Genomic DNA, 27,166 nt, shown 5'->3' on the forward strand with positions numbered 1-27,166 from the left:
GAGGTCCCCAGGGCGCCTCAAGACACAGATCAGCCGTCCAGTCTCTCTGGTGGGACACGCACTGCGCCTGTCCTTATCCTGGAATCTTTTGCAGCATCATAGATGCCAAACGGCGCCCGGCTGCCTTCCAGATGCCCCCTTCACCCTCTGCACTTATGCTTTACAGCACGCTACTAAAGTAGCGGCATCGGGTTGCTAGAGCAACCGCACGCAAACGATCTTAGCATGCATGCGTGGGAATCGATACACTGATCCCACGCATATGCGCCTTTCGCTCGACAGCACAGCTCACTCCCGAACGCGTACTCATAGTGAAGGAGCTGCTGCAACAACACCTGTGATCCAACTCCAGCCATCACTGCGATTCTTGCACTCGTTCCAAGGTAAGCAGCTGCCGCATAGGGGCGCTGTACCACACAAATTGGATCCACATGGAAATTCCGTCTGGAATCCTAACTTTATTCTCTGTCCATCCCTTCTCCCCTTGTAGAAACCACTACTTGGACCCAGGAACACGGCAAAGAACACAGCCTTTTTTGCCGGCAGTAGCCATCATTCCCTTCTATCAACACACAAAGCATAAGGGCACCTGCCAATCTACAAGCCCACAAGGTATGCTAAGTTTACAGCCATTTTTTAGCTCTGCTTACAGGAAACCGCAGCATGATTGTAACCAGCACCCCGTTTCTTGCCCAGCTCTACAATTCAGACTGGGGTTCTCCCATGTAAGAGGACGGCCAAGCTTGCCAACTATCTGCTTTTCCTCGAAAAGACACGTCCGTTTTTAGGAAAGATTTCATAATTGTATATAATTTTCCCTCCATGTGTCAACCCGCAAACTTTTTGCTGCTGTTTGGACACCATTGACTGACTTTGACAGAGAAGCACCGCCTTCAGCTGCCCTCCTCTGGGCTTTCACTCGCTTTTTATGGGGAAACTGACATGCCCTTCAGTCAGTCAGTACTGGGAGACTGTTTCCCTTAGTCCTTTCCTCATGTTGCAACTTTTGTGCAACATGTAACAAGTGTGCAATGTATTTTACCATACAGCACGCTTGGGTCTATAGTTATTTCCAAAGGCCCTAGATACTCTCGCTGGACTTTTAATGAACTGTGCAGATGTGTCATGGGCAAGACTGGTGGCAGCTATCTTTTTGCATTTTTTTTTAACCCTTTCCTGCCATGTTAACCGCGTTGACCGTGTTTGGCACGAATAGGTGGCCTGGCTCCAGAATGGCCATGTCACAAGGTTCTTTGTCCATTCCTTTGGCCATCTTGCACCTTCGCCTTCCCGAGGTCGAGTCGACCCGGGCCAGTCCTTATTTGGTCATGCACTTTCCCGCGGATCCCAATGCTTTCGCGGGCTTCTGCATGCTTTGTGTGTGTGCCTCCAGGATGTGGGCTGGAACGTCTGGTTCCAATACACATCCTGGGTGCCAGAAAGTCTGGAGTGCCATCAATGACTGGGACCCTCGTGGTCCGTGATTAGTCCACGTATGGAGTGTGTGTTTGTGAGCAGATCTCCCATTGGGACCTCTCCGTTTTGGCACAAAGGGAATTTAGAATAAGAGGAGGCTGAAAACACCACTACCATGTCGATCTCCTGAGTTCTCACTGAACAAAGGATAGGATCCAAGTATCCTGCAACACAAAGCCAAGTCGAGGAACCGCTGGTGATCCGCTGGAAGGTTTGGCACCTGTGTGTCGTGGCCTGATGGCAGTGTAAGGGTAGGTGCTGTCATCATGTGTAAAGTGTTGGCTGAAGTACAGGTGGACTGGCCTATGGAATCAGCCACCAATGTAACTACAGAAGGTTAGCTTGCAGGTATTCGTAGCTGGGTGCTGTTGCCAGGAACCTGCGCCGCACGTGTCTTGGCCTTAGTGACGAGCGACTTGGCCCTTGAGTCACACTGGGCTGGGACCAATCCAGTGCTGGCTGGGTGGGTGACCCTGAGCCAGGGTGCCGGTTGCTACAGCTGCCCCTGCAGCTTCCAGACCCTGGCAGGTGTGGACAGCAGATGACACTGCTGCTCCAGATCCCCGAGTGCCGGTGCCAGGAACTTGCACTGCACGTGTCTTGGCCTTCAGGACATGGAAATCGGCCATTGAGTCACCCTGTCACTGTGCCGGGACCACTACATTCCGGGCTGGCTGACCCTGAGCCTGGGTAGTGGTAGCCGCAGCGGCTCCTGCAGCTTCCACACCCTGGCTGCTCTGGACAGCAGATGGCACTGCTTGTCCGGGACCACGGGTGCTGGGTATGTCAGAAGCTGCTGCTGCATCTCCCTGCTCCGGTTGGGTGTGGGGCATAGCTCTCCCTGCATGGGCCTGGACACGTTGCCCACCTTGGCCACCCCTGGCAACTCGCCCACCTTTGCCTCCCTTCCCACTTGTTGCCCTCCCAGTCTTGGCACTGATGGACTAGCCAATGGGAGGTGCAGCCAACAATTGTCCTAGGCAATTGGAGTGAGGGGGCAGGGTACGTGATGGAAAACGTACCACTGTACTCCAGAAAGGCTCTATGTGACCCCCTGGTGAAAAAATAACAGGTTGCGCAATGCTCAGGCACCCCAAAAACAAAAATTGTGTACGCGACCCCTCAGTAGCCCACGTGTGAGTAAAAAACATCCTGCAGTACGCTGTGGTACCCAGTAACACAAAAAATGCATGCGCGAGGAACACGTACGGTACTATGACCTGGAAAATGGGGTATGCGATACACAGGGGTAACCACAGTGGGAAAAATTTGTGCACGACTCACCGTCTGTCTCGTAGAATGAAAAAAATGACACGTGTGGGTGCGCATAGGCAACTCCCTCGCCAAAACAAGAAGAACGCACTGCCACAGTAGTGAAGTATTTGATTGTGAACCCACAAAAATATGAAGTTCACGCTAACGTGCTGTTTCCGCATGTGCAGAGTCAGTCTGTTTCCGGCTGGCCACATGAAAGAACATGGAAAACCCACGCTCCTGCCTACAAGGCCATTTACCTGCCTCCAACTGCCCAAGCTGCCTCCTACAAGCCATCTGCTGCTGCCAGCCATCTGTGTGCCTGCTGCCCACATGCCCTGCATGTTGTGCCTGCTCATCAGCCATTGCCAGTGATCCTGTCGTTGTGACCACCTCTGCTGATACTGAAGACTCCTGACTGCCATACCACCGCTTCACAGCCCAGCCCCAGGACCACCTTGCTCACCCACACCTGCCTGGGGGTTGCCATGTCTGACACCACACCATCTGAGGCAAGTGGCAACCCCCCGCCAGAGAGGCAGAGGGCTGTCCGCTTCTCACCTAGGGAAGTTGGCATCCTGGTGGAGCAAGTCCTGGGGCATCATGATGCCCTCTTCCATGACCCATAACGAGTCGGCAATGAAGGACGGAAGATGATCTAGGGGGACATTGTGGGTGCTATCAATGCAGAGGGGCTGGCACCCCGCGACTACCATCATGTCCACAAGCGCTGGGAAGACTTCAAGTCCAGGACCCACAACAAGGCCCGGTGCCTCTTTAAGGCTAGTGATGATCGAGCGAGGTGCCGGGGCCAATTGAACACCGACGAGATGAGGGTCCCGGAGTGCTTCTACCCAGCGCTGTACCCCCAGGTCTTGGAGATGGTGCTCTGTCTGTAGTCGACTGGTAAGTGTTCATGTGTTCTTGTCCACCATTGTGCATGTTGACATGCGGCTGGAGTGTGCACCTTGGCCTTATGTCTGGCATGCCTCCTGTACAGTTGTCTGTGTGCATGTCCCTGACAGTGCTGCATGTGAGTCCATTCAAGCGTGTCCCACATCAATGGTGTCTGTGTTGCAATGCGTGATGCGCACCGGCATGTAACGATGCGCACATGTTTGCAAACCTCTGTCTGGTCTGGGGCATGCGAGAGGTGTGACACATGGGTGCTTATGTCACCATCGTGAACATGGATGGTGTACATGTGCGTGTGTCTGAGTAGTGAGTGTGTGACTACCCAACACTCTGCACGTATGCTACTTGAGTTCTTGATTTGTGATTGCCTCACACTGCCAATTTGCCCTCGAGTGCACTGTGACGTGATAGCTCCATGGCCTGCCTCATGACTGTCAGGTGATGTGTGTGAATGAGATGTGTATGTCCCATGATGTGTGTGAGCTGAATACACAATTCTGATCTTGTGTCAGTGCCTTGTCCATGGATATGAATGTTTGTTGTGAATGACAGACATGTTTGCGAATGTGTGTGATGATGGTTGTGACCTTTGACAGTGCCACTGATGTATATTTGCATTGTGACACACGCACACATGTTCAGTAGCCTGATGTTTGTGACGATGGAAGAAGAGGGCGGAGAAGGCGCTGTGGAGCACCGCAGCAGGGATGTCTCCACCAGGCACAGACGTAGGGCCCAGTCCTCCTCCTAGGTACCGTCATCTTTCAGGAGCGAGGAGAATGGTACTGTGTCCATGACAACGGCCGCAGCTGCTGAGGGGAGGCCCAAGAGGGTGAAGTTGGTTGTGGGCCCCTCGGCAGTGGGAGGGACAGGTGAGCCCACACGGGCAATCCAATGCGGAAGACAGTGGGGAGCCATCCAGGTTGGTGGTGGTAGTGGAGGAGGAGGAGGAGGAGGAGGAGGAGGAGGCCGTATCAGCCCAGCACATGGGGCCTGGCAGGGGTGATGAGGTAGGTGTGACTGGTGCAGTACAGGATCCAGGGCCGGAGGCAGTGCAGGTCACCGTGGAGGGGCCTGTGACTGATCTGGTCTCTGGAACAGCGACTGCACCAGTATGCACCTGCGAACAAGCCTCGGGCCGGACCCATCCGCAGGTAGTGGATGTATCCACGCAAACAGATCTTCCACTACGTACGAATGAAGCAATTTGTGACAGGGTGGAACCATTGCTAGCCGGTATTGCGAGGCGTACAGGCACCATTCGTGATGATGTGCAGGCTTCCAATCGGGGGCTTGCACATAATCACGATGAGGTCTGTCGCCTCATTAACTGGCTAGCTCAGTTCCTGGTCACGAATACGGTACGTGTGCTGGCCACTGCTGCAACCCCCTCCTCCTTTTCCTCCTCTGTGCGCCTGTCATCCTCCCTGCTGTCTTCCGGTCTAGATACCACAAGGGCCTCTGGTGTACCTGTCCCAACCCCGGCGGGCAGTCTGGTGGAGATCACATCCCTGCCACAGTCAGTAGTCGAAGGAGGAACAGCAGAGGTTGTCACCACAGAGACAGGAGCTATGGCAAGGGAGGAAGTGCAGGCACCAAGCAGCAGGGCACATGCACGATAGCCCCGGGTTGTGTCATCATCCCGGAGGCTGTCCTTGGGGCGTAGGCACCAGGCATTTTGGCAGCAGCAGGCTCAGGGTAGGAGGCAACAGGACTCTGGGCGTTCATCATAAGAGGGGCAGGTATCGGCCATCGGGCAGGAGGCAAACGTGGACCTTACGACAAGGATGTCTTCCATGTTGGAGTGTTTGGGCCGTCAAAGCAGGCACTGGAGGCACGACTCACTATGGCCAGGGCGGAGAATTCATGCGTCAGGCAGAGAGGCGGGCAGAGGTCCTCGAGACTCGCAGGGAGTTCGAGAGGAGAATGGAGGAGTCTCTGCAAGACCTCGAGGCGGAAGCCAGGCCCGCCTACCGGAAGCGGAATCAGTGTTCGATGATGCCCTGGCGGAGACTGAGAGAGCATGGTGAGGAGATGGACTAGCCCGCTGCCTTTGTATATACTTCTTTAGGAGTAGGTTTCATTTGTTTTTTCTTTTTATTTGGAGTTCCTGGACTTTGCTCCTCATCTTGTATATAGTTATTTTTGGATTGTATTTTTAGGATTTTTCTACATGTTTTGGGACCATGGACCCTAGATCTTGGTAAATATTAGGATTTTAATTTGAACCGTTTTTTTAACCATGAAGGAATGGTTTTCACATGATGTGTGATTTCATTTGCACATACGTTAATGGACAAGGACCACATTTTTGACTTTCATTTTTTTACATCACATTGATTTTGGTTTTCACTTTCTTTTGGTTTTTTATTTGGTTCATGCATGTTTAATTTGATGTTTTTACTGTGTGTGACTTGGATAACATGTTTTTTAATATCATTTTTTGACATTGAAATCAAAGTGGTATCTGGTCTCAATGGTTTAGTGCATGTTTCACTCCTCATGACTAATTTTTATGTCCCTGATGTTCACCAATGTTGTTCATGTGTGTGCACATGCATGCATGTGTGATGTTAGGATTCACATGACATAGGGAGCATGACCAATGGAGGGGTGTTTTGGTGCACCAGGGGGATGCAGCGTGTGGTGGCATTTTAGTTGGCATGTGCTGCGTGATTGTATGTTGGTCCAATGTGTTTTGGGGTGGGGTGCAGGGGCATGTGGCGGGTCCTGCCTGCAGGTTGCCGTCACTGGTGGGGGTTGGGGACATGAGGCGTGGCCTGCCTGCAGGTTGCCGTCACAGGTGGGGACATGGTCATGGGTGATGGGGTGGCCATGTGGTGTGGGCTGCCTGCAGGGTATGTTCACAGGTGATGGTGGGGGTCCCATGTGGTGTGGGCTGCGTGCAGGGTATGTTCACACGTGATGGTTGGGGTCCCATGTGGTGTGGGCTGCCTGCGGGGTATGTTCACAGGTGTTGGTGGGGGTCCCATGTAATGTGGGCTGCCTGCAGGGTATGTTCACAGGTGATGGTGGGGGTCCCATGTGGTGTGGGCTGCCTGCGAGGTATGGTCACGGGTGATGGTGGGGGTCCATATGTGGTGTGGGCTGCCTGCGGGGTGTGGTCATGGGTGATGGGGGGGGGGGGGCATGTGGTGTGGGCTGCCTGTGGGATATGGTCCACTGCTGGGGGTTTGGCTGTCCCGTGAGGAGGCATCTGCTTCCAGGGGAGTTGTGTGTGTATCACTGGGTGCATGCAGGCCTTCCCACGCGCTTTGGCTGGTGCAAGTGGGGAACATGATTTTGCAGGGGTGCGGAGGGGGTATGCGCGGCCTTTCCCATGCGATTTGGATGGTGTGAGCGGGGTATGTGAGTTCACTGGGGTGCAGAAGGGGTACGCGAGGGACTTCCAACGCGATTTGGCAGGTACGAGCGGGGACGCGATTTTGCTGGTGTGCGGATGCGATTACGATCGGGGGGCTGTGTGCTGGGTCACGGATGGCGCGGGGCGTTGTGCCGTATTGGGCATTTCGAGGGGATTGGGTCCTCCAAGGTATTCCATATCTATGACAGTAATCACCACAGCTGTGCTGCTTCGGAAAATCTTCGGTGTCTGCGTCCTGCATTAATGATTTCGATACGCCGCCCTCGAGGACCTCCTCCGACGGCCGACGTCACTGGATGTTATAAGTAGGACGCACGACGCCCGTAGCCTCAGTTCCGGTTTTTCCGTGAACGTGTTCGCTTCGGAGATCTCGGCGCACCTCGACTATCTGGAGTTCCTGTTCTTTCTCGGTTCTTCGAACCTGTTTGGTATTGTGAAGTCTTTCTTCGTGAAGATGTCTACCTCGTCTTCCACACCGCATCCAGGCTTTAAGAAGTGCGGGACTGTGGGTCCAAGATGTCGGTTACGGACTTGCACAACGCCTGCCTCTGGTGCCTTGGGGAGGCCCATGACACGGATGACTGTGTCGACTGTCAGTCGCTCACGTCAAAAGCCTTGCGGGAACGCAAGAAGTTGTTATCGGTAGGTAAGGTGTCCAAGCCATGGAAGTCGGGGTCTGCGGGCTTTCGACGGACGATTCGAGGGGCGACTCTCCGCGTCGTCGTCGGAAGTCCAGTGTGTCTCGGTCCCGGAGTCGGTCCTGCCACTCCTCTGCCTCTTTGAGGCACTCCCGGAAGCGCAGTCATCGGTCACCTTCCCCGTCCTCTTCCGAGGACTCCGCCCATCGGCGGGTTGCTTACACCACCATGCATGCAACGCCAGAGGAATGGGCTTCCTTCGGGAAGAAAATGTTGGCGATTCTCGAATCGCAGGGCACTGGTCTGTTCGCGCCTCCGAGTGGGGTCGGTCGTGATCGGTTGAGAGACACCGCTCGCACGCCTTCAGGCTCGGGTGGTCGTCACGATTCGTGGGAGAGGTCCCGCTCGGACAAGGGGAATCGTTCTCGTCATGCCCGGTCCAGGTCCCGGTCCTCGATGCGCTCGAGACCGTGTGACCCTGTGGTGTCTTCAAGGAAGACGTCGACGCTGGTGGCGCCGAGGTAGTCGACGGACTCTTTCGAGGCCCCGCCTTCGAAGAAGTCAACGCCATTGGTGCCCCAGCTGTTGAGGAACACGCTCGGGGCCCCGGCCTCGAGGACTGTGTCGGCGCCATCGATGCTGTCGATGCCGCGTTCGGCGTCGAGGCTGTTTCGTCGGGGATTCCCCGGGGCTCGGTGGAACCACCTAGGAAGGCTCTGGCAAAGGCCAAGCATGGCTTTGTTCCACATTCTGTGCCTTCTTTCCGCCAGATGGAGTTTATTTCAGAGGTGGATGAGGGCTCTGATGATGGCATGGTTCTGGTTACGGTACCGGACGAGATTTTCTTGGCCCATAGGCAAATTGAAGACCTGCGGCAATCCCTGCACAATGCCAGTGGGCTGGACACCTCTCCGGAGGTGGAGTTTTGTAGGCCTGAGCCTGGCACTCATGCCGACTCCTCGTACCGGCACCTTATGTGCAGGGTCACTGAGTACTTGAGATGGTCTGCTCCCCCAGGGGATTTTCTTCAGGATGACCTTACGGATATCCTCGACCAAGGTCCACCAACTGACCCGGTACTGCCGTTCCATATGGCTCTACAGAGGAGGGTGGCGGCGGCTTGGACTGCTCCGGAAAGTTTCCCGGCAGTGGGCAAGTCTTTGCCGCGAAAATACCGCCCAGCCAGTAGTGACCCCTGCTACTTGACCAAGCACCCCACTCCGGAGAGTTTAGTGGTGCAGGCGGCTACGGCCCCGACAAAGCAGGCGTCGTATCCTACCATCCCTCCTGATAGGGACGACAAGCGTTTTGACGGCTGGGCGAAGAAAGTGTTTTATTCAGGGGGTATGGCGCTTCAGGCGGCCAACTCTGTATGTGTCTTGTCGCGTTTCACGCACACTCTGTGGAACTGTGTTTCCTTAGCGGCTGAACATATTCCCGAAGGGGACGAACGGGATGGTTTCCTTGCCATGGTTCAGGATGGCAAGGATGCCATGTGTGAGGCCGTTCAGTCGGGTTTGGACATGGCAGATTGCGTCAGCCGGTCCATGGCGGCGAGCACCGTGATACGCAGGTTTGCGTGGTTGCGGAAGTCAGGGTTTGCTCCTGATGTGCAGGCCCGGCTCCTCAACATGCCCTTTGACGGGGAACATCTTTTTGGCAGCAAGGCTGACGAGAGCCTCGAGAGGTTGCAGACCTCCAAAGCTGCAGAGAAGTCGTTGGGCGCTGCAGTTCGCCAACCTCCGCCTTTTTGTCCTAGGGGACAGCAATGGAGGGGAGGTTCCTTTCGTAATTACTCATCCTTTGGTAAAGCGAGAGGAGCTGCCAGACAAAGCGGCCACCGTAGGAGTGCCAGAGGTGGAAAACAAGATACTCGAGGTGCCAAGGCCACTCGGGCTGTTGCCTCTTTGCCCTCAGGCAACGCCGCAGCCGCTTCAGCTCAGTCATGAGGCCATGTCCCATGGATCGCCGGTTGGGGGAAGGCTGGCGCAGCATCTTGCAGAGTGGCGCGACATTACTTCAGATGTGTGGGTTCTGGAGATCGTAACCCACGGCTACTGTCTTCCTTTCCGGCAGAGGCCTCAAGACAATCCACCGGGGAATCTCTCTTTGAAGAGTCAGGATCCGCTCCTTGCGCAGGAAATTCAATCCCTGCTGGAGAAAGGCGCCATGGAACTGGTGCCTGTAGCGGAGAGGAACAAGGGATGGTATTCCCCTTATTTTTTGATTTCCAAGAAAGACGGGGGATTGAGACCCATCATGGACTTGCGCGGTTTGAACAAACTCCTCAGGAAGGACAAGTTCAAGATGGTTATTCTCTCTCAAGACCTCCAGGCCCTTCAACTTCAGGACTGGTTGGTGTCTCTCGACCTCAAGGACGCTTATTTTCATGTGCCAATACATCCAAAACACAAGAAGTACCTGAGGTTTGCGGTTGGCAACTCGCACTTTCAGTTTCGGGTCCTGCCGTTCGGATTGACCTCCGCCCCGAGGGTCTTCACCAAGCTCATGGTAGTGGTGGCAGCGCATCTCAGGATATGGGGGATTCATGTTTACCCCTACCTGGACGATTGGTTGTTCAGGGCGCGCTCTCCCGAGCAAGTCCTGGATCATCTGTCAGTCACCTGTCACTCCCTCCACAAGCTGGGCTTCTCCCTCAACTTGAAGAAGTCCCATTTGACACCAACTCAGAGGCTCCAGTACATCGAAGCAGTGCTCGACACGTCCCTGGGGCAGTGTTTTCCTCCCCAGGTGAGGGCTCATCACATTCAGCAGATGGTGCACAAGTTTCAGCTTGCCCAGAGTCTCCCAGCGTTCGAGTTCTTGAGATTGCTTGGTCTCATGGCATCCTGCATTCTTCTGGTGCCAGAGGCCAGGTTGCGGATGAGATCTTTGCAATGGGCACTCAAGCTCCAGTGGTCTCAGTCTTCCGGCAGGATGTCGGACCCTCTTCAGGTGCCATCCTCGGTCGCCCAGGACCTTCTGTGGTGGGCCGTCGAAGACAATCTGATGATGGTGGCTCCTTTTTGGGTACCCTGGCCGGAGGTGACGATCGTGACAGATGCATCCCTCACAGGATGGGGAGCTCATACCAACGAGTTGACAGTCAGCGGTCGTTGGTCTCTGTCAGAGTCCAGACTCCATATCAATCTGTTGGAGCTGAGGGCCGTCAGGCTAGCCCTGAAGGCTTTTCTGCCGACTGTGCGAGGGAAGAATGTCCTGATCCTGACGGACAACACGATGGCCATGCACTTCCTCAACAAAAAGGGCGGGGCAGGGTCACTTCCTCTGTGCAGGGAGGCGTTGCAGCTCTGGTTCTGGGCAATCCAGCAGGAGGTTTCGATCTCGGCAGTTCATCTGGCCGGAGACGAAAACGAGACGGCGGACGCTCTGAGCAGGCAGAGCGCGATCTCTCACGAGTGGGAGTTTGCTCAGGAGATTCTCCTGGAGATCTTTGCCATTTGGGGGACCCCTCAAGTGGATCTCTTCGCCTCCAGTGTCAACCGGAAGTGCGAGAGGTTCTGCTCGTGGAAATTTCCTCCAAAAGGAGCCTTAGGAGATGCTTTTGTGGTGGAGTGATCATTCCTACTGCTGTACGCGTTCCCTCCAGTCCCCGTCATCCCGCAAGTACTGCGGAGGTTACGGAGGTTCGGTTCCCGGATGATCCTCATTGCTCCGGCGTGGGCCCGGAGGACATGGTACTCGGACCTTCTCGACTTGTCCGTCTGATCTCCACGTCGTCTTCTCTACCGAGACGATCTGCTCTCACGGGAGGGGGGGGGGTCAGGTTCTCCTTCCAGATGTCAGATTCCTCAACCTTCACGCTTGGATTCTGAAAGGTTGAGGTATATGGATTGGGACCTCCCTGAAGACATGTTGGAGGTGTTGCTCTCGGCCAGACGACCAGCAACAAAGACCCTGTACAATTGCCGTAAGTTCTGCGACTGGTGCCGGGTTAAGAATGTGGATCCTTTTGCATGAGAAATCCCCATGGTTCTGTTTTTTTTGCTTTCTTTGCCCCACAGGGCCGTGCAAGTGGGTACCGTTAAAGGTTACCTGGCAGCGCTGTCCATATTTAAGCGCTCGTCTAAAGAGTGTTCCTATTTTAAAATTCCTTTAATTTCTCAGTTTCTGAAAGGGCTCACCCTCCGTCACCTTTCCTGGTGCCCGGTTGGGATTTGAACTTTGTTCTCAAGTTTTTAATGGGTGCTCCGTTTGAGCCTTTGCATTCATGTCCTTTGAGACTGTTAACTCTTAAAACTGTATTTTTGGTTGCGGTCACTTCCGCTCGCAGAGTGAGTGAGTGAGTTACAGGCACTTTCATTTAAGCCACCCTTCACTGTGTTTCATAAGGACAGGGTTGTCCTTGGAGATCGTCCTTCCTTTCTTCCGAAGGTGGTGTCGGAATTTCATTTAAGCCAGAAGGTTGTTCTTCCGGCGTTTTATCCTCCTCCACATCCTGGTAAGGAAGAGGAGACGCTCCATAGGCTTGATCCTCTGAGAGCATTAAGCTTTTATATTTCACGCATGTCCCGGGTCAGAGTGGACGATCAACTCTTCATTGGTTATGCTGGAAAGCGTTTGGAACAAGCTGTGACTAAGCAGACTTTGTCTCGCTGGATTATTCTGGCTATTTCTGAGTGTTACCGCTTGGCGGGTAAGGACCCACTGGTCGGCTTACGGGCCCATTCTACCAGGGGTATGGCTGCGTCTACTGCCCTACAGAAGGGGGTTCCTATTCGTAACATGTGTGATACTGCCACTTGGGCTTCGGTACATACTTCTGTACGTCACTACTCCCTCGATTCCATCCGTGGGCAGGATTTGGCCTATGGCAAGGCGGTCCTTTACTCCGCAATTTGTTTGGGCATTCTAAATTTCTGTTTTCTAAATTCTCTTTCCCACCTCCTTGCATTGGTACTGCTTTGGGAGTCTGTCATAGATATGGAATACGTCGGAGGACCCAATCCCCTCGAAGAACAAGTTACTCTCTTACCTGGTAACGTTCTTTCGATGGGATGGTCCGACGACGTATTCCACATCGCTCCCTCCCTACCTTCCCCTCTAAAGAATTTCTTATGCGATTGCAGCTTACATTTCCGCAAGGCTTTGTGTGTCAGACTGGCAGAAGACTAGTGCCACAAGTTCTGTGGGAAAGAACTACAACTGAGGCTACGGGCGTTGTGCGTCCTACTTATAACATTCAGTGACGTCGGCCGTCGGAGGAGGTCCTCGAGGGCGGCGTATCGACGTCATTGATGCAGACGCCGAAGATTTTCAGAAGCAGCACAGCTGTGGTGATTACTGTCATAGATATGGAATATGTCGTCGGACTATCCCATCGAAAGAACGTTACCAGGTAAGAGAGTAACTTGTTCTTCACTGGCTTTTGCCTGCACATGGGGTTGTGTTGGGGCGTTACTGGCGCTGCTTGGTGTTCATTGTGCCACGGCTACTGATGCCTCAGAAAATCCATGAATACGCGTGCCGCGCAATTGCTGGTTTGCGCCACAACTGGTGCACGCTCATTCTCTGCGTGCGGCACTTGCGCTGCTTCTACACTGGATTCTATGAATTGGGCCCTAAATCTGAAGATTTAGCAACATTTGTAAATGATGTTTTCATGATCATGCATATACAATATATGTTATTAATATAGGATATGGTTGTACTGTATTTATCACAGTTCGTACAGTCTAGTGAGAAACGCATTAATTAATGTACAAACACACACTTTAATATTGCGTCCATACTGTTTTGGAAAACATGTACACAATACATGTTTGACATTTAAAGCATTACACAGTAAAAGGTTTTGGATTGAACTGTTTTTTAAATTTAGTATTATGCAAGAAAAGCACAAGATGCAAATACTTTCAGTAACTTATTCTTCTATTCTACAAACTTTCAGAATCGCACATGCAGTTTCTTTTAAGATGTAACCTAAAATAAAAAAGGGAGCATCATTGAACCATGTGAGGGTTCACATTAGAGGTAGAATTCAAACGTTTCATGTCCTGAGACGAAGACGAAGGATCCATCAGCGCCGAAGGGGACGCAGGGCACTCCGGCGTCTACCTCAGACCGTAAGGGTCTCAAGCCCCACCCGCAAACGCAGTCGCGACCAGCGATTGGGCTTTCATCAAACACGGGCGCTACCCCAAAATCATCCGACGTAACGCTCCATAGAGCGGCCATCGAGGAACAACGCGTAACGCAGGCAACGTCGACACCAGAGTCCTCTACTGACAAAATCGTTGTCGAGAGCCTGGCGAGAATTGTTTCCGAAGACACACGTAAGCGGACGACGAAACAAACGTCGAATACCGCACAAAAAGCTATAGAAACGCTGAAAAAGCATAAGAGTAGCCAGGAACTGCCCCTTTCATCTAAGGGCACTTCGGAACTACCGGAGGGCTTTTCAGATGGCGACGGAAACCTTTCTTCGACGTTGTGGGAGCGTTCTAAGCGTTTTGAAGGTGAAAACACTGATTTCCCCCCTCTAGACTATTCAGGGGTCCCCCATGAGACCCTTGAAAGACTCCATTCTTGTATGGAGAAAATGGAAAGGTTTTTGGGAAACCAAAACCCACCCACACCCAAAACACTAAGAGAATGGCCCCAGGATGACCCTAGTGTCAAAATTCTTAGGCTGTTTCCCCCTTCTACAGACGTATATGACCTCACTGAAGAGGAGCAATACCTCCAGGAAGATGATGAGTGTTTGGGTGGAGAGGAAGAACATGAGGAAGAGGGGTTTGAAGAAGATCCTTACACTAGTGCAGGAGCTTTCGAAGAAGATACAGCTACCTCGCAGCCTTGGCAATCCCCATCAGTGCACTCAGACCCTGATGTCTTTCACCCTTCTCCTCCCAAGGATTCACCTATTGGAAACACCTCTCCCATAGATGACCAACCTTCACTTAATGCACTATTGCGCAAGGCAGCAGCGCATTTTGAAATAGACACAGGGGAGACTCTTCCTGACATAGACTTTGTAGAGAAAGTTATTAAAGAAAAAGCCCCTGTTAGTCAGTCTATTCCGCTCCTGGCTTCTATAAAGAGAAGAATAACTCCTTCCCTTTCCAATCCTGCCTTAGTCAGAGGGGTCAACCCTCGGATAGAAAAGCTCTTCAGCCCTTCGCCCTCTGACCCGTTGTACATCAGAGGCCTTTCTATTCCGGACTCCCTCGTAGTTACTAATGCAAGGAAAAGAGCAGGGGTACCACTATCCACTAGTGAGGCACCACCTGACAAAGAGGGCAAAAAGCTCTACGCACTTGGGAAGAGAATCACGACGTCCGCCGCCTTTTCAACTAGGATTGCAAATAACAATTCCCTACTAGCTAGCTACGCAGATGCACAGTGGAGCAAGCTGCGCAGCGAAGCAGAGGACGCACCAGAACCCCTGCGTTCACGCCTGTTAGCTACAATCTCAGAGGGAACTCTTGTAAACCAGGGCATCGTAAAGAACTCCTTAGATGCCGCAGAGACGGCTGGCCGTTCCCTGGTTCAGAGAACACTTCTCAAACGCCATGTCTGGCTGCGCAATTCGGGATTTAAGCCGGAAACCCAGGCTTCCCTGATAAATAAGCCCATAGAAGAAACGCATCTGTTTGGGAAAGCAGTTGATGAGGCCCTAGAACATGCGAAGAAAGAGTTTGATACCATCAAAATTCTTGACCAAATTTCTAGGTCCCCTAACAGACGCGGCTATGGCAATAAGCGCTCCTTTCGTGGCCAACGCCAGCAGCAAAACCAACAGCAATTTTACTCTGCTACCAACTGGCCCTCTAACCAGGGTAACAACACCCAGTTCAGTCAAAGAGGCCAATGCCGTGGCAGGGGAAGAGGTCGCGGCTCCAGCCCCAAAGGTTCCACGCCCAATACCAACAAATGACCCGAAGATTCGGGTCCCCTCCCATGCATCACCGGTCGGGGGCCGGCTAACATCGTTCCTTTCAGCATGGGAGGGAATATCGTCAGACCGCTGGGTATTATCCACCATAGCCCACGGATACTGCATCGAATTCAACGGTTCCCCGAAGTACAGACCCCCACGGAACCGACGCATGACACCGGAACACCTCACCATTCTTCTACAAGAAGAGCTACTGAAAAAAGAAGCTATAGAGGCTGTCCCCCTATCTCAGGTAACAGAACGTATTTATTCCTGTATTAGATCTGCGCCCAGCGAACAAGTTTGTCAAACCCCAAAAGTTTTGTATGGTGACCTTGCAGGAAGTAATCCCACTGTTATCACAGGGGGATTACATGACAACACTGGACATGAAAGATGCATACTTTCATATTTTAATGTTGCCAGCACACAGAAAATACCTCAGGTTCAAGATAGAGAACAAACACTACCAGTTCAGAGTACTACCCTTCGGGATAGCATCTGCACCAAGGGTATTCACGAAAGTACTGGCAGTGGCAGCGGCCCACCTGCGCAGGTTATCCATCCCGGTATACCCTTACCTCGACGACTGGCTCAGAACGGGATTCTTACGAAAAATGCTTCTCCAATACCCAAAAGACTGTAGACCTTTTGTTCCAACTGGGCTTCTCCATCAACGAAAAGAAGTCCAGCTTAGACCCCAGCCAAATCAAACAATTCCTAGGGGCTCTAATTCGAACAAAGGACGGCCTCGTCTTCCCCTCCAACGAGAGGGTCCAAAACATGCTGTTTCAGATCCCCCATTATGTGGCAGGTCGAGAGGTGACGGTACGCAAAGCAATGCGCTTGCTAGGAATGATGGCGTCATGTATTTATTTGGTACCTCACGCGCGCCTGCGCATGCGCCCAATGCAAGAGTGGCTCAACAGCCAGTGGTGTCAGGCCAGCGGACAATGGGACGATCTAGTGGTGGTCTCGCAGGCCTTGGTTCTCTCGCTACGGTGATGGACAAAAGAAAACCTGTTATTAGGGAAAACTTTTGCCACACCCGCAGTGGAAGCCACTCTAACCACAGACGCATCCCTTACAGGATGGGGGGCTCACCTATCTCATCACACTGCTCACGGAGCGTGGACTCCGAGCTTAGCATCCAAGCATATAAACCTGCTGGAACTACTAGCGGTGTTCAAAGCACTGAAAGCCTTTCAGGAACACCTACAAGGAAAGACAGTGATGTTCCTCACAGACAGCACCACAGCCATGTACTACCTCAACAAGCAAGGGGGCACTCACTCTCCAGGACTGTCCAAGCTGTCCCAGAACATCTGTAAGTGGGCTCTCAAACACAACATGTTCCTACTATCACAACATGTACCAGGGGAACTCAATCTGCTAGCAGACGAACTCAGCAGAGACTTCCCCCTGCCCGTAGAGTACGAATGGCGGTTACAAGAAGACATCGTCTTCGACGTCTTCACACAGTGGGGTTTCCCAGAAATAGACCTGTTCGCAACTCTGTTCGCAACTCTGGAAAACTCTCAATGCCAAGATTACGCCTCCAGGTACCCCCAGAACCAGTCCAAGGGGAATGGTCTATCGATTCCATGGTCGGGGAAATTTGTTTACGCTTTTCCCCCGACTCCCCTTCTCAACAAGATGGTGCACAAGATGCACCAGGAACAAGTTACCATGATACTGGTGGCCCCTGTGTGGGCCCGACAGCCATGGTTCGCTCACTTGTTGGAGATGTCTCCTCCAGTGAAACTGCCCTGCCCGAAACTGCCCTGCCCTGTCACAAGACAGGGGCAGGACACTGCACCCATGCCCTCAGACCATGAACTTAGCAGCCTGGCTCCTGAGGTCATAGAATTTGGACATTTACAACTTCCACAGAGGTGCATGGACATCCTCAGAGAGACCAGAAAGCCTAACACTCGTCACTGCTATTCTAGCAAATGGAAAAGATTTGTCATCTGGTGTAGAGGGAAGAGTATCAACCCCGTTGACTGCTCTCCCACACAAATTATTCTGTACCTGACCCATTTACTGGACTCGGGTCTAGTATTCAATTCTATTAAAGTACACCTGGCAGCGCTTTCTGCTTACACCACTTCACAACTCAAAGTATCGTGGTGGAAGATCCCAGTAATCAAAGCCTTCATGGAAGGGGTAAAGAGAATACACCCTCCAATAGCAAACCCAGCTCCCGGCTGGGATCTAAATGTGGTACTCACCAGGCTCATGGGGTCACCCTTTGAACCCATGCACAAGGCAACTCGTAAAGATCTCACTCTTAAGACTGCTTTCCTAATAGCTATTACCTCCATTAGGAGAGTAAGTGAACTACAGGCCCTTTCTGTTTTAGACCCCTTTGTAACAGTTCACAAGGATAAAGTGGTTCTACGCACACACCCAAGGTTCCCACCGAAATTCATCTCCAAATTCCATGTCAACCAGTCTATAGAACTATCAACGTTCTTTCAAAATCCTTCAAATCTAGGAGAAAAAAGCCTGCATACACTTGTTGTGCGCAGAGCTGTCATGTTTTACATGGAAAGAACTAGTCCACTGAGAAAGACTAATCAGTTCTTTGTCTCGGTGGCAGCAGGAAGAGAAGGAGATGCAGTTTCAAAATCCACTATATCTAGATGGATTGTACAATGCATCACTCTCTGTTACACTCTTGCTAAGAGAGAACTACCCTTCAAGCCAAGAGCACACTCTACTCGAGGCACTGGGGCATCCATAGCATTCATTGCAAATGTTCCCCTTGAGTCCATCTGCAAAGCGGCAACCTGGAGTTCTGTACACACCTTTACAAAACACTACTGTCTAGATGCCCACTCTAGATCTGATTCCCAGGTGGGACAAGCATTATTAAGACATCTTTTCTCTACTGTTCCTTCTCACAACCCACCTCCAACTCCGGGTACTGCTCGCTAGTCTATGCACAGCATGTGATTCTAAGCAGATTAACAAACATCAGAAGACAATGCATTACTTACCGTAAAAGCATTTCTGATGGTTGTATCTGCTTAGATTCACATGCGCCCACCCTTCCTCCCCGCTCGGATGGAAGGAACATAGACATCCTTTTCTATATCTCTCTTTTCTGTACTCACTCAAGTCTAGAAGGCTCCCTCAGGGCAGAAAAATACAAACAGAGGGACCTCGACGCGTGAGGGATTATGGGTACAACGCACGTCACTATAGGGATAGTGTTACAGACACGCCTTGTCGACGTCCCCTTTTCGACTACGAAAAACAAAATGCAATACTCTGCAGTGACCACTGGATGTCGGACCTATGCACAGCATGTCAATCTAAGCAGATACAACCATCAGAAATGCTTTTACGGTAAGTAATGCATTGTCATATTGCCAATGCCGCTGCTACAGAGCAGTGGCAAACGTTGCCTACCAGCTCTGTGTGATTACATTCTGTGAAGTTAAGTAATTAAATTTGGGGTTAATTTACCATTCAGAATTATACGTTTTTTACGTTTGAAAATGTTTCCATGTTGTGCTGTTTTGATGGGTTGTGTATTTTAGAATGCTTCAAGGGTGCCAACAATGTATGTTTTGTATTTTCCTGTGATGTCATTGTTATGCGAATTATAATTTTTGAAACTTGAAAAATCCTACATCTTTTAGGTCACAGAATGTTGCCAAGTATGTGACCAAACGTCCTGGTTTTGCCAGGACTGTTCCGGTTTTTGGTGCTCTGTCCCCCTTTCTCAAGATTGTTTCCATTGGAATCTGCAGTGGTCCCGGTTTTTGGTAGTCTGTCTTTATAGCTGACAGGCATTAATGCACAATCTGGCATAGAAGAAATGCTGCATTTTACAATTTAAGATAGTGTTTGTGATAAATTAATTAGAATGTGTGTTTATTTGAACAGTAACACCCAAACCCCCTTCTCCTCCAACCTAAACTGAAGTGTAGTCCCTTGACAGCCACTTTCAAGAGTTAGTCCTACTTTTATGTTAGATGCCCTTTCCCGGTTTTTTTACTTTTTAAAATCTTGACACCCTATGCATAGACACCATGAGTATGTATATATATATATGTATATATATATACACACACACCCACCCCCTTTTTCCACCTCACCCAGGGGGCCACTTTTATGTTAATCTGCCTATTGTAGTCCTTCCTCCTTTTCTTTTGTTTGTCCTTTTCATCCTCTTATGTTTTATATGTGTCTTTTTAATATCCTATTCCGATTTAGGACGTGTCAGTCTTATTTAAGCCATCATACTTGGATTGTACAAGATGTCTAAATTTCATGCGACACCTGACTTACTTGGTTTAGACATTCACTTTTTTTTCTGAATAAGTTGCAGTACCTGCATTTGACCAGTGCTCTAGAAGGGTCGTCTTGTTCAATGTAAGCGTGAAAATGTGCTTCTAGCTAGATATGGGATACCTGTCATTTTTTAATGCCTGGCATGTCGAGGTTGATCATCCTCCGCTTTAGTACAAGCCAATATTGTTAACTATTCTTGACATCAAGATGTCGAACACGCTTGTTTGCATTTGCCTTGATTAAACATGTTACCATTCAGAATTCTGCAAATAGGGATTGGGCTTTTAAAGATACGTGGGTTTAGAATCATTATCTAAACGATTTTCTGAAGATGAGACCTTAATGGTAACCTGATCTGGAATATCATTGTACATCAAAACAGGCTTGCTGTGTTGTCCGATGAATTTTACAAGGGACTTTTAAATATTTTTATAATGTTTATGAAGTGTCAATTTGCATCCTCAGTGTCGCTCTTGATTGAACAGCATGCACGTTTTAGAATGTGTCACTTTGTAAGTATGCTTTCTATTACTTGTTTAAATGTATTCAAAATGTATTTAAATCGCTAGGGTACACCAGCTCCCAAAACAGAATAAAATGAGCAATGGCATTTTCCCCAATAATGGTTTGACAAAATAAATCTGTTTTTATTGTGTAGAATCCATGTGATGATAAAAGGCATAAAGATATATGGTCTAAGGAAAAAACCTGTGACCGGCTTCCTAAATTCCTCGTTGTTGGACCCCAGAAAACTGGTAACTCTTACTTCCTTCGTAATGCTATTTTAATATGCCGCAAATATATAGCGCAGAAATATTTAGAAGTGTAATTATTAAGAGGATTTATGTTGGGGGTATTGCCATATTTTTCACATTTCAACTGTGGTTCAAATTGAAGTGATTAAGCCAGATAAATACCATTCGATCTAATCCTCTGTATTTCTGCTGAGCCAAGACTAGTTCGAAAACATGATTTAGTGGTGAATCAATGCAAAGTGCATGCCAGAATTTCACAGCCTGCTCCATGTCATAGCTGGCTGTGTATGAAAACTAATGACTGATCCGAGTATGTCAATGCATATGAAGGTTTAATCCACTAAAAATGATTCGTTTTGCACAGATTTGTCTTGCTTGCTTTGTCTGACTTCCTTTCTTAGTAGTTATGCAACGTCCATCTTAGCTTTTGGAAGCTCATTTCATTAAAAAAAAATATTCCCTACTTATTTTTCAGAGCATATATTTGTGCAAGAAGTTAAGTGTGGACATTTCTAGTAAATAGACGAAAAGTAGCACTATTGAACTTTTCTTTCTAGGGACTTGGCTGGTCTACTTACGAGATGTCAAAGGCCCCAACCCCTGACCAAGCCACTCCACTCCACTGCTATTGCCTGCCTCAGCCCTTTTGTCTACAACGGCAGGGACGGGTTCATTTTCTGAATGACAGCAAGTATTCTTGTTCTTTTCATTTGCGTGTTGATTTCCTTACTGAGAGCCGCAGCTTGTCTATGCATCAAGTTCAGGGGGGCTTAGAGTGGCACTTGTGTGCAATGCCGTTTCTTTGGAGCAGATCCTCATGCAGTGTTTGGAGTTTCCCAATCATTGCTGGGATTTCTGCATGTCCCTGTGACAGTACGACGTCCTTTCGTCGCGGGATGCTTTTTCGCGGTTTTTTTTTTACCACGATTTTTTTTTCTCGAAAAAAAACCATCTACTTTTTTTTAGAAAAAGGGCGGGATTGGAGGGTTGGAACCCCTCCCAAAAAAATTCGATGTTTTTTTCGAAAAAATAATCGCTTTAAAAAACACAGCGAACAAACAAACCGATGCAATGACATGGAACCGTCCTGGCATATTTTCTCTTAGAATGGTTTATTCGATATCCAGTGATAATGTCGCCGCGAAATTGGCCGCCAGGTGGCGACATTTCCTTAAAATGGCACCATCCAGACAATCAAACACTTTCCCCAAATATTCTAAGATTGGAGTTAATAATATATAATTATACCCCTCATAAAATATTTGGGGAAACATTTTTAGGGGTCAGGAAAAAAAAACGCCTACCTGCCAACTTTTTCAAGGTGAGATTATCTCACAGAACCATTTATTCTGTGCCTTGGGTGGTTAGTAGACATATTTTGAGCAACTCAGTTTTCTCTTCAGCACTTCATCAAGGAGCATTCCTTCATGGGGGGATTGGCACTTATCGACTGACCACTGCACTGCCTGGTACAACACAGAGGATCCCCACTCAGGGGCTCTTCTAGAACCATTAGATCTAACCGATTGAATGCTGATTTTTCTGTTACATGCGCAAATACTTCAGAGGGAAAGGGGAAGTGCAGAAAATAGCAAACGCCAGAAGCTCGCACTGTGTCTTGGGAGCCCAGTAGATTAAAAAAAAGGGAGAAACTGATTAATGTTACCTCCTTTGGTTTATTTCATCTAGTGTTCCCCTTCTAAGACCAGTTGGCATCTGGAAAACCCTGCAAAGAGCCCGGGAGTGGTGGATCTAGATTACCTTCCAAACCTTATGCTGGGTTTCTTGTAGCTTGGTAGACATGCAAGTCTCTTTTGCATTATCTTAGGTCCCTAGCGAAATACAATGTAAAGAATGTGTATTTTTTTAAATTTTATTAAAATTTTCTGACATTTACCCTCCATTTTGCACGAAAGTGCAACATAATGCAAGTGTAGAAAACAGTACTATTTCAAGTCAAACAGCCCTGTTACAATGTGGCTATCACCCATGCCCTGGGAGTCTGGGGGTGTACATGGCCGGTAACGGCTCTCCAGCCCAAGCCTAGGCAGCCATGAGCGAAGCGAGGGGTGTGGGCACGTCCTGGCCATGTACGCTTCCCCCACCCCCCACAAGGGGGTGATTGCTATTCACACCCCCTTTTCTATTTGACGGATGCCGAGGATGGGATTGAGTGCCGCGACCGAAGCACAAAGCTCCGGTCAAACGGGTAAGTGGGGGTGGGGGGGTGCAAATATCTTAGAGCGGTGGGGGGAGGATGGGGCGTGGCAGGGCAACAGAAAGATGCTCCCTACAATCAAGATGGCGCCACCCGTGGAAGTACCTTGGTTGACTGGAAAATGTGTGTGGTACACAGTGTGTTCTCGCTTGAATTGCTATCCACTTATTGGCTGAGCTCCCTTCCCGAGTGCGAATAGTAAATGTTTCATGGGAACAGAGTGTACTCAGACTTTTAATGCTCCACAATGCTTTCTGGGTGCTCGGTCCAAAATACCTTCAGCTATTCCTCTGCAAATACCTCCCCTTTCAAGCTCTTCGCTCCTACACCTCCAAGTCCCTCAGGTCAGTCGTTTTTCAAAGAAACGAGCTGGGAGTAGAACTCTGTATTTGGCTGGTGCCTCCCTCTGGAACAGCCTCCATGCCACTCTGAAACTTGAGGAGAACCATCTCTGGTTCCGGAAGCACCTCAAAACCTTCCTCTTTGCTTCGGCCTTGGCCCCCCCTCTCCTCTGCTGATCTGTTCTCACTCGGCACCGTGCACCTGGCTTACCCTTTGTATTCCGGGCCCTGGTACCTGCTCACCCTGCCACCCTCCCACACTGCCTCCGGGCCACCCGTTCCACTGGGATCTGTATCTGTACCCATACAGTCCCCCCTTTTTCTTCCTGCACTTATCTGACATACCCTGTCTGCTGCCTTAAACCCAGCACTTGCCACTTGCTGGCTGTATTACCAATGTTTGTTTGTTCATTATTTATTATTTATCTGTTTTCTCCTTTGCTCCGCACTTTCCACGTCTCCCCCCTCCCATGCACTTTTCCCCTCTCACATGCACTTCTGCGTTCTCAATGTCACTGGGCCTAGTAAGATAGTTGTTTTTGTTCTCCGTTGTTTCCCCTCCCTTGTCTGGTCACGCTCGGAAACACTTTTGTACGAGCGCAATATGAATAAAATATCAATAGACTAAAATCTGAATTTCAATATATTCATTAACGCATCAATCTCTGTTTCTACTTCATTCTGGTTGTCAAACACCTCATCAATTCTTATACTGGAACAAAACATTTTGTTTTCCGTTGTTTGTAGGTGTCCAGAGGTAATTTACTTTTTTCCCCACTACATCTGCACTTGCAACAACGTAATATATCTTCTCAAAGGACAGGGAACATTACCAAACTCAAGACGGTGATAAAGGTCTCGCTTTGGAACTTTCTATCAATAGGTATGCATAATATGGCACACCCGTGTGCTATCCGGAATGCTTCTTTCCCTTTGTTAAACACAGTCTCTACTATATGAATTTCCCTTTTTAACCACTTTGATTTTTTTTGTATGTGTGTCAATACCTTTATACGATTCTCAAATATGTGAGGAATCAGTCGGGTCCAATCTTTTCCAAATTTAGATTGTAAACTTGGCACCTGGAACCTTTCATCCTCCTAGAATGTTATGTACTCTAGAACTAGTTTTGAGCAAGAAATTAACATCAAATTAAGATTATGCTATAATTTGTATGCAGCAGTAGCTTGACTGAAACAAAGACTTCCCTTGGAGAGTAATACCTTCTGCAAATCCGTACCAACATATTTGATTTACCACTAAAAAAACTTGTCCTCTAGCTAACTTGGGACCTATGGTCTCATATCCTCTTGGGTTCTCGTTGACTCAGTACAGGAGTTCTCTTCTCTACGAAATGAGGGGGTCTTCAGGGTTCCAATCTCAACCTCCAACACCAGTTTCTTCAGGGCTTTGTCCAAGACTGGATCCATCCTCTGGGTCTTGGCAAATTCAACGGAAACAGGCCCAGGGACATCTCAGGGTTTGTGCTTCTGCTTTGTGTGCTTCAGTCATTTCACCAAATCCTGCTTCAGCTCTGTCTGTGGGTTTCAGAGTTTCTACTTCCTCTATATCTGGGACCAGCATCTTCTTGCATATAAGTTGTGCTATGGGTTGGCCTTATTTCAGAATGAAGGGGGTATTCCTGAGGTTCAATAAGATTACCTTAACCCCGCCTCTGTAATCGGGGTCGATCACTCCTGCTCCCACCTTCACGGAATACTAATGTACCAACACTGATTTTGGAGCAACTCTACCATAGGTTCCATCTAGTATCTCAATTTGTAACACAGACCGAACCATGACTTAGCCTTGTGTAGGAATGGTTCATTATTCATCTCCACATGAATGGTTGCTCCATGCTGCTCCCGTTGTGAGACTGGTGGGAAGCCAGGCTGTATTGATCAGTCTCACAATTGTTAGCATCTTCCATGACAATGGGTGACCTCTGTAGCGTACGGGGGTGCTGGAGGATCCCACGATGACACCATGTATCACAGATGGCACAAGACTCACTCCAAATCTTGGAGGTGGTGCAAGGGTTTTTAATGAAATATCAATGGGCCTATGGCCATCCCTCTCTCTTGTCTTCGTTCACCTCTTCCCCAGCCCAGACATCCTTAGCCCCCGCCTAGTATATAGGGATTGTTAAACCCTCTCTATGATAATGACTAAATGAACTGAAATGTTACCCTAAAGGCCTGTGACCTTATCTCACTAAACTCTAAGACTTCCTAACTTTCCCTACTCGTAACTAATTGTAAGTGATCTACAGGGATGTGGGATTTGTGCCTTGCAGTCGCCCGCTTGATTCAGTCTTTTCCCATCATGCTCACCTTCTCCTCTTCCTGTCTTTGCCTTTCCACTACACTCCTCCTCTCAATCCACCGTCCTTGACTCAATTCTTCCTCTGTCCCGCCAATGTCTCTTGTATCTTCTAGGCCTCCACACTTTGATATTACTAATTTCTCCTCTGTACTACTAGGTTCTCCTACACCTGCCTACTCACTACTCTTCACTACTCCTCACTTCAAACTGCTACTTCTCTCCACACTACTAATCTCTATTCTTCCACATTGCTCCTCCCTCCGCACTACTGCTCCTCTTCATACTACCACTCCTCTCTCCACTTCCCTCCACTACAACCTCCTCATTCACAGTACTAACACCACTGCACCTACCTCTAAATCAGACAATCCCTTTCACTCGCACATTAATTACACATTTATTCCCTATTCCCCTTCTCCTAACCACACTTTAACGTACACTCACAATGATGTACCGCTTTCACTCACTAGTCAATACCGTTTTCTTACAGACATTTCCGACACTCTGCTGCTACTTTCTCTCTCCTGCTGGTCTCTTGGTCTTCTACTGCAAACATCACCCAAATAAACCACTCCTCCCGTAAACTTCTTTTTTTTATCACCATCTCTGGATTGGTTCTCTTTCCCTGGCCAATCTGGCCGATCTTACCCTCCTAGAACATTGTGATGACAAGCAAAGTTATGAATCGCGCGTTAAGCCCCGCCAACTTATTTTGCATGGACCCACTTCAGAACAATGGCGCCTAGGAAGTTAAATTTCCTCGTTTGCATTATGGGGCACTGTCCCGTCACCCCTAAGGTAAACCCCATGACTGAGGGTTTTGGTCCCTCGAGTAAGTCCCTGCTGGCCTAGGGCGCTCACTGATGGCTGTGCGTGCTCAATGCCATCACTCAGCAGCTCTGCACGACTTCTCTGTTGCTGCGCGCAGATAGTGTTGCTGTGCGCCTCTCTAACTACTTGTGTTTTTCTGCAGGCAGCTTATCGCAGGAGGCTGGGGGGCTGCCTACTGGGGGTCAGGTCGCAGGATTTCTGCGTCTGGCCTAATGCACTCGATAAAGTCTCTCACTTTGAAGTTTCTTGTTTTTTCCTTGCTCAGATGTGTGGTCTCTAGAAAAACACAAAGATTGGAAATCTTTTCGAGGCGGTATGGCATGAGACAAAGGTGCATTTAAAAAAAAAAAGACACAGGGTAAGACTGGCTCTGGATTTCTCACTGGTGGGCCTCCCACACCCCACTGAGAGGCTCTGGCCTTGTGACGCTGGTCTCTTGCACGGATACGCCTCCACCCAGCCATAGAACACATCGTGGACAACTAGCATTTGTTGCAGGTGGTTACATTGTTGCAATTGAATGTAGTCTACCTGGAGATTAATAAAAGAATGATATGATGGAGGGTGTGCTTTTGGTGTAGTGCACACTGGTATTCCAGTATTATTTAGCTGGCAGATCTACAGTAGTCCTGGGCCATGGCAGAAAGTATGGTATGTTCTCCAACCTGAACCAGGATCCATACACATCCTTTTTACACATGTTTAAGCCCATTATACAGTCGGGCTATGTAAAAGTAAGACTTTTACAAACGACCAGGCTGCCATTTTTGTTCAGCCACAAAGAGTCCTTGTACAATATACAATCTTTGTCTTGCCCTGA

General features: G+C 49.4%; 1 protein-coding gene across 1 annotated transcript in view; it reads left to right on the forward strand.

Annotated features, from left to right (window-relative positions):
- Positions 1–27,166, forward strand: part of NDST2 (N-deacetylase and N-sulfotransferase 2) — a 2,001,368-nt gene that overhangs the window by 1,019,911 nt on the left and 954,291 nt on the right. The window contains exon 8 of the mRNA XM_069610676.1: positions 20,535–20,631. Coding sequence (XP_069466777.1) covers positions 20,535–20,631 — 97 coding nt within the window. The remainder of the gene's footprint in view (positions 1–20,534; positions 20,632–27,166) is intronic.

Source organism: Ambystoma mexicanum, chromosome 8, assembly GCF_040938575.1.
Source record: "Ambystoma mexicanum isolate Mex_15411 chromosome 8, UKY_AmexF1_1, whole genome shotgun sequence".
Lineage (NCBI taxonomy): Eukaryota > Metazoa > Chordata > Amphibia > Caudata > Ambystomatidae > Ambystoma > Ambystoma mexicanum.